This window comes from Trichechus manatus, unplaced genomic scaffold (assembly GCF_000243295.1).
Source record: "Trichechus manatus latirostris isolate Lorelei unplaced genomic scaffold, TriManLat1.0 scaffold00002, whole genome shotgun sequence".
NCBI classification, from domain to species: domain Eukaryota; kingdom Metazoa; phylum Chordata; class Mammalia; order Sirenia; family Trichechidae; genus Trichechus; species Trichechus manatus.
Window position 1 is genome coordinate 38,612,080 of NW_004443938.1, and position 14,920 is coordinate 38,626,999.

The following is a 14,920-nucleotide window of genomic DNA, read 5'->3' on the forward strand; positions in this document are numbered from 1 at the left end:
AAATTACAGAAAGAGTTCTTATTTGGACAAAGGCTTGGTGCAAGGCATAGCACACATCTGTGCTTTGAAATATTGCTAATTATTACCCTATTTTTGAAAAATTATGACCTGCATATATCTAAGCACAGAGTTTAAGTATTTTGGATTTAATGAAGCATCCACATAAAATGAAAGCACTTGAGAAGTCAGCATGGAGACACTACCAGTAGAATAGGGAAGGCAAATTTCAAAACATAAAGGCCAACTAATAACAGTGGTGTGGACCAAGGGTGGCCGGGAATTCCATAGGTAAAAGTTCTCTATGGAAAAGGTCCTGGTGTGGCTTATAGCAGATGGAATTTGGAAGTTTCAACACAAACAATCCAAACTGTATGGTTCTTAGTCCATCGGGTGACCGCCTGGGAGAAGCCATCATGGCCTCTGAGTGATTTATGAAGTTAAGATATTTAGGGTCGTTTTAATTAATTACCATCATGTGACTACCATAGTAAGTCATAGGATTTTGGAGCTAAAAGAAACTTGTTTTACAACTGCAATAACTGAGACTCACCAAGGGAGACTTTCCCCTCATCAATTAGCCAATGAGGGACAGAGTCTTTACTTAAGTTTATAGAACTTTCTGGCACTGCACAGTACTTTGACTAATGTATTACCTTTTAGTTTTGACCTCCACTATATTGTGAAGCACAGATGCTTGTAGTTGGGAAGATGTAGTAGCTTGATGGTCTCTTCTTATTTCTTCTATTTTCCCAGTGAAATAGGACACAGGGTCTCCTTCTGAGAGCGAGGAGGGGAGAAGGTGTTAAAGGTTCGAGAAGGGAGAAGGTGTGAGATAGTCTTCCTGGAGGGCAGAGTGTGAATGGACTCAGAAATAACAGTGTTGTGGGGCAGCTGGAAGGGCTCACTTGAGGCTTGTGAGACTGGCCAGCCTGGCTGTGGGCTTTTCTCCAGTCAAATTCACCTGCAAAATTGTAGGCTCATAGGCAGTTGTTTGCACAGTGTCCATAGGGAACCACAGTTGTGGATGTCCCCATATTAATGCTCATGGAGTAGGGATTTTACCAGGAGTAGGAGACTTCTTTATCCTTTCCCGTGCCCTGCTGTTCTGCTGACTCGGGCTCCATGCCTGGCCTTCCACACGTGCAAATGACTGGTGAAAACAACCTTAACACCTTCCTGTGTGCTTCCTGTAAGAAAGGGGTGAAGCAAAAATTAACTTCCCAGGAGCATCTTCTAGTAGCTCAGGCGATAGTGAGGTCTGAGGTCCCCTTTGCAGTTTACCCCTTCACCTGTTCTCTCTGTGTTAACCAGCAGATAAACTATCTTCTTCTATTTTAGGCACTGCAATAATCAAACAAATTAAAGTGACTGAGTAATTTGTACGCTTACCCTGCAGCCTGCCCATACGTACATACTTTTTGTGTGTGTGGAGAAACTTACCCACACATGGACTCATATTGGTAGCTGTGGCTTTTTTTCTGCCATATTCTGAATATTTGTTCTTTTTGAGCAACTGAATGAACTTAAGCTTTTTATAGGCTCAACAGGGTTTAAAGTATTATAATTACTGTGGGGTTTAGTACATATATTTGATGCTCAGCATGTCACTGCTTGGCTGCAGGAGCCCACTCTTTAACATGCTCTCCATGTCCTTCTGAGCTCCACCTCAGGCACTCCTGTGGGCATCCCTGCTCTCTACAACCAGTGGCCTCAGGCCCTCTGTCTTAATTTTCTAGAGCAAGTGTAACAGAAATACCACAAATGGATGGCTTTAAAGAACAAAAATTTATTTTCTCACAGCTCTGGAAGCTAAAAGTCTAAATCAGGGCCTGGGCCATATCAGTTCCTTCCCTGTAGGTAGCCCCGGGCCTTCCTTGGTTCATTGGCTTGTAGACGGTCCTCACATGGTGTTTGCCTGTCTTCTCCAGTGTGTATGTGTGCCTCTGTGTCTAATCTGCTCTGTTTATAACTCAGAAGTGATTGGACTTAGAACCCACCCTACTTGGGTATGACCTAATTAAACTATTTTCCAAACAGGATTACATCTACAGTTACAGGGGTTAAGATTCCAACAGATTTTTTTTTTTTTTTTGGTAGGGGGAACAATTTAATCCTCTGAGTTGCTCTGCCCCACGTGGGCAATGGGACCTCTTTTTTTCTGAGCCCTGGTTCCTTTCAGTGGAGAAGAGTAATCCAGGCCAGCACCTGGCTCTAGGGGTGCCTTAGATGATCCCCTATAAACTAAACACCAGAGGTGGGCCGATGATATCCAAGAAGATGGGACTTAAAATCTTGTAGAGGCTGAACTCACATGCTGCTCTTTTAAGAAGTGTCCTGCTGCTATTTCCCATTTAGTTATTTTTGTACAGTCTTTTGGGTTTTGACAAGTGCATAATGTCATGTGTCCACCCTTACAGTATCATACAGAATAGTTTCACTGTCCTAAAAATCCCCTGACAATGTTATTTTTAAACCTTGCTGTAATATAATAGTTATTTTATCCATGGCTGTGATGTATCATCTTATGTATGGTCATACGCCACCTTATTCATGGTCAAAGCCTAAGTGTTTAGAATGATCTAGGAGATAGTTCGTGGTCTGTCCTCTGTTACCTCTGGCCTTCCCCTTACTCATTCCCCTCCTGCACACTGGCTTCCCGATTCTTCCTTGAAAACACCAGGCATGTTCCTGCTGCACGGCCTTTGCTCTTGCTGTTCATGCGCCTGGAATCCTCTTCCTTCTATCCTTTGCTTGACTCTCTCCTTTTCCTCCTTAGATTACATGTCACCTTCTGAAGGAGGGCTTTCCTGACTATCCTACATAAAATTGAACCTCTCAGGATGTCTTCTTTCCTTCACTGCTTTATTTTTATCTATGGTTCTTAATGCTATCTGATATACAACATATATTTCTTATTTCTTTGCTTATTGACTATCTCCTTGTGACTAGAATGTACGCTCCATGGTCGATGGTCAGTTTTATTCACTGCTGTATCCTTCAAAAAAAGAAAAAAAAAAAAAAACCAAACCAGTTACTGTCAAGTAACAGAGTAGAATTGTGCTCCATAGGGTTTCCGATGGCCGATTTTTTGGAAGTAGATCACCAGGTCTTTCTTCCAAGATGCCTCTGGGTGGATCTGAGCTGCCAACCTTTCAATTAGTAGCTGAGTGCTTAATCATTTCTACCACTCAAGGCCTCTGTTGTATCCTTAAACCTGTTGCCATATGTTGATTCCAACTCATAGTGACCTTATAGGACAGAGTACAACTACTCCACAGGGTTTACAAGGCTGTAAATCTTTACGGAAGCAGACTGCCACATCTTTCTCCCGTGGAGTGACTGGTGAGTTCAAACCGCCGACCTCTCGGTTAGCGGCCGAGTGCTTTCAACCACCCCACCACCAGGGCTCCGTTGTATCCTTAGACCCGTAGAAAAGTGCCTGGAACATAGTAGGTGCTCAGTAAGTATTTGCTGGGTAAATGATTGAATTAATGCCACGTATGTATTTCGGTTATAGTGTAGCCCCCCAATTTAAGGTCTCCATTTTCCTTCAGCTTCTTATTACCCTTGATTTAAACTGCCTGGAATTGGGTTCAAAATGCACAGGTCCTGGTCATCTCTTTTATTAGCATGACTCAGCAACACGACTCTGAAAAGAAAAACAAAATAAACAAAAAACAAAAAAAACTAAAACCCAACCTACCTCCAAGAAAACACTGAGAATACACACACAGAGCATGTAGTACTGCTGATCATTAAATCAGAACAATGAGAAAGGGGCCATACAGATAAATACAAGCCTTTAAGGTTTTACTTAAAACTCCCCTTTAGCTCTTCATCTTTTCATTGGTACTTGTGTTATTTCAGCATGGCATAGGCAGCTGTAGTATTGAATTCCAGTTCCTTAAAAACCTTTGGCTAAAATGTATGTTCATTATCTCAATATTATACAAATCCAACTTTTTAAAATACCAGTTATGAATTTCAAAAGAATTCAACCAAATAACTATCAAGATTTATTCAAGATTTTTACAACATTATTTTAAATGTTCAAATGGAACAATTTCTGAAAGTTCATATTTTTTCAATGTTCTTGAGTTTCTTGGGAACTGACTTATAAAACAAATATTCAATTATTTCAGTTATAACACATTTTAGTTGTAAACCCCATATTCACAGTGCATTTAGATGTTCTCCAAATTGTCAAACTTTTTTTTGCTGATCCCTTGTAATTTTTATTACCCATAAAATGAACACAGAGAATTTAGTAAGTTTCAGTATCCAAATTTTTGTCTGGAGTAAAGTATGCACCCTAAACTTTGCATTCTTTGAGTGACCTCACAGAAAAGACAAAATGACTTTCTTTTCAACAGGTGGGTGTTTAGAGTCCAACATGACAGACCACCAGGCAGGCGTGGGGCTTCCTGGTTAATCTGGGTGGGGCCGAGATCTGTACTTATTCCTATCTACTTGGAGTTTGTTCCAGGTGGTTCCTGCCCAGGTGATTTCTAGGAGCTTAGCTGCTGTGGACTAAGAGTTTGTAAGGGGCAGGTTTATTTAGCACCTGCCTGTGCCACTAGCACCTGCATGCAGACAGGAGGAACACGCCACCAGAAGGTTCTCATCTCCAGGCCTGCCTCCTTTTGCCTCAGCTCAGCTCCCATGTGGGTTTCAGCAAGTGAACAAGTTCTCATATGAGTTCAGACTAAGATATTTAGGGCAAGCCTGGCTGTTTCCCTTATCTTGGTCAGGTCCAGGCTTGGCACACAAGGAAGCAGGAATCAGAGAGTGCTTTGCTGCGCTTGGCCACAGTGAGTCCCAGGGAAAACATTTTCATGTCAGAGCTCATATTTCGCCAACTTATTTTCATCCCTTGCCCCTCCTCAAAGTAATAAATTTGCCTCAACCTAGTGTTGACCCCCAAGATCACCCCATCTTATATATCATATTTTTACCATCCCTATCTTCTCCTAAAAGAAGGGGAAAAGGTGGTGGCTATCCATTCCCCATTATTTCTAGCATTGCAACCACAGAAGCTGTGGCCAAAAAATCTAAACCACATACAATATTTAACTTTTTTAAATACTTGAAACATTGGCAAGGCCCTAGACATGGTGCTGTCCTCTCCCCACCATATCTTATCTAAAAACATAGTCTTCTACTAAACCAAATTATGCCTGAAAACAAGAGACATCTATTTAATATGCTGGTTGTATTATCTTAATATTACTTCATTTAAGTGTATGTAGGCACTGTGGATCACCCTGGAAATGATAAAACTTACAGTCATCAATTTTTTCCTGACAAAATTTTTTCTAATGTACAGTTACCATTATTTTCAAACATAAGGCCGGAAGCGCATATTTATCTTTCAAAGAAAACTTTTAAAAATCTCTACGAATCAGAATTGACTCGATGGTAACAGGTTTTAAGGAGCCCTGGTGGCACAGTGGTTAAAGTGCTCAGCTGCTAACCAAAAGGTTGGCGATTCAAACTCACCAGCTGCTCTGAGGGAGAAAGATGTGTCAGTCTGCTTCCGTAGAGATTGTCAGCCTTGGAAACCCTATGGGGCAGTTCTACTCTGTGCTACTGGGTTGTCTGGAGTCAGAATTGACTCGATGGCAATGGGTTTGGTTTTTTTAAAATTTATTTTTACCATTGGATGTTTTCTATCTCACTGAAATACTTCTTCTTCTTCTTCTTCTTTTTTTAAAATAAGCATTGTATTTTGGAATAGTTTAAGATTTACAGAAAAGTTTTAGAGCGAATGCTGAGAGTTTCCGTGTCTGCTCTCCCAGTTTTCCCTATTGTTAACATCTTATGTTACCAGGGTACATTTGTCCACAATAAGAAACCAACATTGGTACATTACTATTAACTAAACTCCAGACTTTTCCATCGTTTGCTTTTGATTTTCTACTTGATCCTTACAGAAAATAATTTTTTATCCACTTTCTTTGGAAATCTTGAAAATAAAATACAGCCAATTAGTTTGAACTCATCTCAGAAAGTTCTAAGGTTCCCCTGCTTCTAAGGGGAAAGGTTTTGAACAGTTAAAAACAGGTATTCACAGTTAAGAACTTCAAAGTAGTCTTTATCGTCGGCCACGTTCTCTGTTAGAGAAGAATGATGGCGATGGGATTTCCATTACCCCATATCTAAAATGGCTGGTAATTGTCTTGTGTTGTAATCCTGTTTGTGTGACCCCTCCTACCTAGAGTAGAGCTCCTTTCAACTCTGCTCGCATTTTCTCCGACATTGAAAGCCTCAGAATGATCTACTTTCTGCCTGAGAGTCTGCTGACTCAGCCCTATTGGGCTCCGCGGGTCCCTGGCCCTCTGCCATCCCCACTGGTCCGCCCAGGGTGTGTGTGCAGACTCTCAGAGTCTCCTACAGGGGGACTCCTGACAAGGAGCTTTCAGTTCAGTTCTTGTGAGGAAGCCCTAAGTGTCTCTACCCTTTTGGAGAGAGCTAATAGAAGCAACCGGGAGAGTGTGAGTGTGGCCTTTTTGGATTATGACCTTTTTAGTTCAAGCCGTTCAACTGTCTAGGATGGAGAAGGCAACGGACACACTCCGGTCATGCTCATCCTCCCCCACCTCTCACCGCAAAGCCTTGGGGGCTGTGTGCAAAGGAAGGTCTGGCTTTCCAATTATTCTCTTCCCCTGCAGTGTTTCTGTGTCTTCTCCAAATCAAATTAGCCCTGGTCTTTGTGCCCATCATACTGTGTGATTAGCATAATAGATGGTGGTGTGATTGACAGAAGAATCAGTTAGAATATGTAAAAGTGGTTTTGTAGTGGCAAGGGGCTCAGACACTTGCAGAGATGCAGCAGATCCCTAAATGGAAGTGTGACTCCCAGGCTGCCAGTGACTCCATGGGGATGCACAATAAATTGCAGGTGATTCTGTCCTCATGGAACGAAGAAAAGGCTCCCTTTGCCTTTTTCTTGGGGTTGTTTTTGTTTTCCTTATTACCCTCCTGAGCCTTCCCCACTTGACTGTCTGGAGAATCTGGCTATGTGCCTGCCTGCCCAAAGATGCAAGTAACAAGAGAAATGGAATTCTTGAGTGTTACACTGGGGCTGGAGGGAGCACCGAGAAACTTCACAGACACATCTCCTAATAGAGTCTTCAGGCTGATGGTCCACTCTTGTGGTCCCACTATCCCCATTTGTCAGATAAAGAAACTGACATACAGACTGAGGGGTATCTGTAAAGTCCCTTAGCTAGTATGTACCAAATCATGCATCATTATCATCATCATTATCATTAACAGCAACAGCAGCAGCTAACATTCAACAGAGACTTACACGTACAGGCATTATGCTAAATCTGTTACATCTATTATTTTACTTAATAGATAAAATTCCCAAGAACCGTATGTGTAAGTGGTAGTGTTAATCCTGTTTTTCAGATGAGGGAACTGAGGCTTAGAGTATTTAAAATCCCTTAGGAGCCCTGGTGGTGCAGTGGTTAACAGCTTAGCTGCTAACCAAAAGGTCAGCAGTTGGAATCCACCAGCTGCTCCTTGGAAACCATATGGGGCAGTTCTGCTCTGTCCTATGGGGCCACTATGAGTCAGAATTGACTCGATGGCAATCAATTTTTCTTCTTTTCGCTAGTAAGTGGAGGAACTAGAATTTGAACACAGTGTGGCTCCAGAGCTATCCTTGCAACCACTGTGCTCTGATTTTTTGCCTAAAGCTACTATCTCCCCTCAAAATTAAGAAAAAAAATTATACTAATAATTTTTTCCATTTTATAGCATATTATCAGTCACAAAGTTGCTTTTCCCCCCTAGATTCTATTGAAAATCTCAGTTCCCAAGCTGCTATTGTAGGTAATATTCTACTCACCCAGTGAAACTGTCTCTAGAACAAGAATTCAGTTTAGTGTGGGTCACCTTATGTATTGTGTATTTTGATAAAGTTCGCAATTTGCAGGCTGACACTTCTGTACATCTCTTGCTATCCCAGGAGCCTCTAAAAGATAATCACGTAATTTCGTTTACACAGTCATGATCATCTAAAGCCAGAGCACTCCTTGCACTGTCCTGAATCACTGACAAAAGCCCTGGCTACTGCAGCCCTTTTGCCATCTTTTATTAAATGTGCTTAGGCTGTTTCAAAAGGAGCATGGGAGTATGGGGAAAGAGAGGGACAAACTCTCTTCAGTCCCTACCCACAAACTAGAATAGGGGAAGTTCTGGGACATCTTTGAGATCATTTTGGAAGTTGGGGGAGAAGGTATGGTAGACCCAAAAACAAACTCATTGCCATCGAGTCGATTCTGACTCATAGGGACCCTACAGGACAGAGCAGAACTGCCCCCTAGGGTTTCCAAGGCTGTAATCTTTACAGAAACAGGCTGTCACATCTTTCTCCTGTGGAGCAGCTGGTGGGTTCGAACTGCCGACCTTTTGGTTAGCAGCCGAGTGCTTTTAACCACGTGCCACCAGGGCTTCTGGTATGGTAGAAGGAGGATATGAATCTGTACAAAATGTTCTATTTTAAAAAAAGTCTTTGATTTTATGGCTTATTAAATGTTCTACAAACTGAAGGAAGGTTAATAATAGACTAGAATAACATTACTTTTTTTTACATGGCCAATAAACAAATAGCTCTACAATGAAGGTAGTTCTACAATGAAGTATTTATTAATCAATACTGGGGCAGAATGCTCTTATAGATAAATCATAAACTGGAATCCAAAATATCATCTCAAAATTTACCCTTCTTTTAATTTACTACTTGACTGTTGTTCTGTACTTTTAATTTTTAGGGCTATTTTTCACGTGTTCTATGCTGATAATACCCCTCAGAAGTAGAATAATATATCATTGTGACTTCAACAATATTTCCATATTAAAACTTGTCATTATTATAATCATTCATTTCTACAACCATTATTAATAAACTTCTGTCTTTATCTCTGAGTCACTGAGCTAACTTATTACATAATTTATTTCCCATTATAGTTAGCTATACTATATTACCTAGATGTATTTTGTGGGCATAATCAGTAATGAGATTAGAAATTATTTGTTCTGTAGGCTTAGCTATTGAAGGGCATCCTGGCTTTTAACAAAATCTTACGTATCATTCACTTCCCATTTTCTGCAATGGATGTACCCCAAAAAGTGAGAAAATATCCTCTTGAGTTTTATCTCCAGGTTATCCCTGAGTGTGCATCCTAGCTTTACACTTTAGTAGCTGTGTGAGCCTGGGTACTCATTAGCCCGTCCTGAGGCTCAATTGTTGTTGTTCTTGTTATGTGCCATTGAGTCAATTCCAATTGACAGCAACCCTATAGGACAGAGTAGAACTGTCTCACAGGGTTTCCAAGGCTGTAATCTTTACAGGAGCAGATTGCCAGGTCTTTCTCCCATGGAGCGGCTGGTGGGTTTGAACCACTGACCTTTCAGTTAGCAGCTGAGCACTTAACCATGGCACCATCAGTGCTTATTGAAGCTCAGTTAGAGGATAATAATACACACCTATATTAGTTTTGTTGCCATAATGAAATACCACAAACTGGGTGGTTTATAAGAACAGAAATTTATTGTCTCTCAGGTCTGGAGGCTAGAAGTCCAAAGCAATGTTCGTAGGGCCATGCTCCATCTGAAGGCTCTAGGGGAAAATCCTTTCTTTTTTCTCCCAGATTCTGGTAGTCCCAGGCATTCCTTAGCTTGTAGATGCATCTTCACATGACTGTTCTTCCTCATCTGTCTCTCTCTGTATCTTTTCTCTTTTATAAGATATTACTCAGATGGGATCAGGGCACACCCTGCTCTACTATGGCCTCACATTAACTGATAACATCTTCAAAGACCTTATTTCCAAACAAGGTCATATTCATAGGTACCAGGGGTTAGGACTTCAACATATCTTTTTTGGGGACACAATTCAATCTATAAGAACACCTGATAGCATTTTGAGAGAACTAAGTGAGATAATATATGAAAGCACTTATCAGAGTGCCTGACCCTTAGAAATGAAATAAGCTCCCTTTCACCCTTCCGCCCTCCCCCCAATAAGTTTGAGGACTGAACGCCCAAATGATGATTAGGATGGTTAGAGTGCCTTGGCCCTCAGGCTCATCCGCTGAGTGATAAGTTGGTTAACCTGGATTTCTTAGCAACGACTGTATACGTCTCTCCTAGATGACCAGAAAATATTGAATTTTTTGTTGATGTGTGTGAAGCACAAATGGTAAGATTGTTGCTAATTACAGTTTTTACCTGCCCAGGTCAGAAGTTATGTTGAGAAAGCGCGTGCTGAAGGGGCCCAAATTCTGTGCGGTGAGGGAGTGGATAAGTTGAGCCTACCTCCCAGAAATCAAGCCGGCTACTTTATGCTTCCCACGGTGATAACAGACATTAAGGACGAATCCTGTTGCATGAAGGAAGAGATATTTGGTCCGCTGACGTGTGTCGTCCCCTTTGACAGTGAAGAGGAAGTGATTAAAAGAGCCAACAGCGTTAAATATGGCCTGGCAGCTACTGTGTGGTCCAGCAACGTGGGACGTGTCCACCGGGTGGCGAAGAAGCTGCAGTCAGGTTTGGTCTGGACCAACTGCTGGCTCATCAGAGAGCTGAACCTTCCTTTCGGGGGGATGAAGAGTTCTGGGATTGGCAGAGAAGGAGCCAAGGACTCTTATGACTTCTTCACTGAAATCAAAACTATCACTGTTAAGCACTGATCCTTGCTGGTGGAGACACTGTTCTAGTTCTGTCTAGTTGACCCCAACTCATGTTTAATGCCCAGCTGAAGAGAATTAGTTGTCCAGATGTGGTGAACGGGAATACTGGCATAAATCCCAGCCATGTCTTGACTCAGCAGAATGTTATTTCTAGCTTATCCTCAGTAGTTAGTACTTTTACCCATCAGTTAAGAGGTGCTGCCTATTTTCAGCACAGAGTCAGTGAAGAGAAGACTTCTGAATAGGAAGGCACAGAAAGGAAGCCAAACAATCTTGTCTCCTCACATGTTGTGTCTTCATAGTTTTATATATATATAATTTTGATTAAATTGAGAATTCATATTTTTTCATTTGCAAGTATATGGTTAAAAAAATCCAAAGGGAAACAGATCACTATAATTTCTTACCTTGGGGAGATTGTCCAGATGGTCTCCCTATCCATTAGCCACTAGCATTGCTGATTGATCATTGACTATATCTTATCACATACGAGGGTGGTAAATGTCTTTGATAAACATAACACTTAATTTTTTAGAGAAGGCATATATGGTAGTCCTCATTTGTCTGTATGAGAGCAATGAAAAATAAAATTAATACTATTTTCATGGAAACTTGTAACGAGAAGATGAAATAGTTTGATCTATTTCTAGTGTCATGTCTAATCAATTCCAATTCTTAGCGTATGTAGCTTTTGAGGCTGGAGTTTACTAAGCCTAAAAAAAGTAATAAATGTTAAATAGTTTTCATAATCAGTATGGCATATACCTTCTTCTTGAATTGTCTTTTATTCTTCCTTATCTCCACGGTCTCAGGAGTATGGACTTTAAGCAATAAAGGTATCTCCAGCACTTTTTCTTGTCCCTCAGATGATCTGAGGAGAAAACGGAGGTTTACAGAAATTAAGTAACATGCTCAAGATCTCACATTGGTATGTAGTAGAGGTGGGATTTGAACCCACAGCTCTCAGACTCCATGATCTCTAACCAGTCTTAGATTGTGCTCCAGAAGTACTGAAGTACTTGTGGTTTCTGGAACACTTCACGTTTTCAGCATGCTTTGTCTCCTCTCCTCCCTCCTTCCCGACTCTCCTCAGTGTGGGGGAGGGTCCCCTCCACAGTGGCCACAGCAGCCCAGGAACTCCTCCAGCACAGCCCTATTCACATGAACTGAAGCCACCTGATGGCATATCTGACTCCCCGGCCAGACAGGAATTGTTGAAGGTCAGGGCCATATGTTAATCCCCACTGAAGTCTTAACTCACAGCACAGTGCCTGGCGCACAGAAGGTACTCAAAATGAAATGACATTTTCCTGCTGCTCTGGGGAATTTGTTGCATGGTGTGTGTGTGTATGTGTGTTTGTGTATGTGTGAGTATGTGGAGGGGCAGAGTAAGCTTTATAATTTTGCTTAATTTCTGATATGTTGGCTTGTTCATAAATACGGAATAAGCCGCTTTGAGGTCAGGTGATAGTGTCAGGTCATACCTGGTCCCTAGCTTCTACTTTCCCTCCCTTCTCCTTTCCTCACCTCCTCACTTCCTGTGCTGAGACCACGTGACCTCGATCAATTTAGTCCAGGACCAGTTCTGAGTATTAGCAGGAGGAATTTCAGCAGCTCTAGCCTTGAGGAATCTACATCTTTACTCTTGTTGTTGATCTGGCCAAGCTCATTTTATTCCTGAGACTTAAGCAGTATCTTGATTCCAAATTCTGGCAACCGAACTTTCTTACTCCCTACACCTTACTTACCCACCTCCTACCACACTTGTTTTCTGCCTACAAGACTCTTCTGTCTAGGCCTGGAGCTAGTCCTGCTCTTGTCGGTTCTTGTCCTGCTTCTGCATCCTGCCTTCTGGAAGGGTCTGCTTCCTGTTGACAGGCATTCTGGATGCCACCTGCCTGCCTCTGTGTCTTTCTGGATCTCTAGAAATCCCCCCTGGGCTCACAAGGCAGTCTCATGAATGCATATTTGACCAAATGCTATTCTCCCCACCAGAACACTGTCCCCGTTATCAGTCGTTAAAACCATTGGCTGTAATGTCCTAGCACTCCTAGTTGGCCCTTTTCTCACTGGAAAGGATTCCAGCCCATGCAATTGAGTTGAGCCTAGTTCCAAGACCTTACTCCTTCCAGGCATCCCATGCTGTCTTAGTTCCCCACAGCACCTAAGGGTGACATTCCAGTCTGTTGTGGATTAAGTTGTGTCCCCCCAAAATATGTGTTGGAATCCTAACCTCTATACCTGTGGATGTAATCCTGTTTGGAAAGAGGGTTTTCTTTACATTAATTAGATCATACCTGAGTAAGGTGGGTTGTAAACCTAATCACTTTTGAATTATGAAAAGAGCAGATTAGACACAGAGATGGGCATACATAGGGGAAGACAAGTGCCATGTAAGGATTGTCTATAAGCAAAGGAACCAAGGCATACCTGGGACTACCTACAAAGAAGGGCTTGATAGGATTGAGACCCTGATTTGAACTTTTTAACCTCCAGAACTGGGAGAAAATAAATTTCTGTTCTTTAAAGTCATCAACTTGTGATAGTTTATCTTACAGCTACGCTAGGAAACTGAGACATGGGCTATGCCTGCACCCGACAGGGTCCCACCCCAATGGTGCAAACATGACTACAGGCTGCCATAGCCCCTGCAAGGCTGCGCTCAGAACTGAGGATAAAGACATCAGGGAGGGTGTTCACAAGGGTTTCAATTATGTTTATTTATACATTTTATGTCTAAGTTAGATGATAGGAACATGGATGTGTACCATGTTATTTCATGTATTATTTCATAAGTCTGAAATATTTCTATACCAAAAACAGGAAAGTAGATCATATTGAAGGACAGCCTGGAGCATTCACAGGAGAAGGCTGAGTTCCTGGCAGAACTCTAGGGAGGTTCCAAGCTCGAAGGCATCATGTGTGGAGAACAGGAGTGACTAGGGCAAGAACAAGGACAGTTGAGGAGCAGTGATGCTCAGAACTTAATGTGTATCTGTGAAATCTTCAGCTCAAGTACCTTCCCCCTACTTCACAGGTCTTGGGAGCAGCTGGCTACAGCATTTGCTCCCTACCAGAGACAAAGGGGAGTCCCTGTGAGGTGCAACCAGTTAATTCACTCAGCTGCTAACTGAAAGGTTGGAGGTTCAAGTCCCCTCAAAGGTGCCCAGAAGAAAGGTCTGTTTATCTACTTCTAAAAAATCAGCCACTGAAAGCACTATGGAGCATAGGTTTATTCTGACACACATGGGATTGCCATGAGTCGGAACTGACTCCATGGTAACTGGAAGAACAAAGGAAGTGCCCCAAAAACAGAGTAGAAGATTTTCCTGGGAAAGGCTTCTCCTGTGGATGTTGCCACAAAGCCAGAGATAGCTCAGTACCTTTGCAGGAGACTCAGAGGAGAAGGAAGGAAAAGGCAGCTCCAGCTAGGAGTGAAATACACTAAAGAACCTCACCACCCAAGGTAAAGGCCTCCTCACTCTGATAGTCATTCAGGCACAAGCTAAATTGTCCATACACTCTAAAGAGAAGCTTGTCTCTGATGAGACCCATCTTCTCGCAGAGAAGGTAGAGTTAGTCTTCCATTCGGCCGTGAGTCTCATGAATAAACTGTTCTTCCAAACTGCAAGTAATAATTTTTCCAACTACTTCTGCTAATCAACCAATATTCTTTTTATTAAAATCTTATCAATCAACCAAGAATCAACAAGTATTTGGTAAAAGTGAAATACCAAGATGTGTGAAAGAGCAACTGACCATGGAGGAAATAGATAAAGGAAAGAAAGAAGACATAAACAAACACACACTAAAAAATAAAAACTGAATTAGTCTCTGCAGAGAGATTTGAGAGGATAGTGCATTCATAAATAAGAATAGGCTACTATGAAATAGGAGCAAGGAGAGATGAAAGACGTCTTAAAAAATTAAACATTGATCTTCTAAAAATTAAACATTTATGCTCATCAAAAGACTTCACCAAAAGAGTAAAAAGAGAACCTACAGACTGGGAAAAAAGTTTTGGCTGTTACAAATCTGACAAAGATCTAATCTCTAAAATCTACAGGAAAATCCAACACCTCTACAATAAAAACACAAATAAGCCAATTAAAAAATGGGCAGAGGAAATGAACAAACACTTCACCAAAGAAGACATTCAAGCAGCTAACAGACACATGAAGAAATGCTCCGAATCACCAGCCATTAGAGAAATGCAA

At 41.6% G+C, this 14,920-nt stretch overlaps 1 protein-coding gene across 1 annotated transcript in view; it reads left to right on the top strand.

Moving 5' to 3' along the window:
• ALDH8A1 (aldehyde dehydrogenase 8 family member A1) overlaps nucleotides 1-11,829 on the top strand; it is a 38,759-nt gene extending 26,930 nt beyond the window's left edge. Inside the window, exon 7 of the mRNA XM_004368900.2 lies at nucleotides 10,251-11,829. Coding sequence (XP_004368957.1) covers nucleotides 10,251-10,703 — 453 coding nt within the window. The 3' untranslated portion in view covers nucleotides 10,704-11,829. The remainder of the gene's footprint in view (nucleotides 1-10,250) is intronic.
• The last annotated feature ends 3,091 nt before the right edge of the window (nucleotides 11,830-14,920 follow it).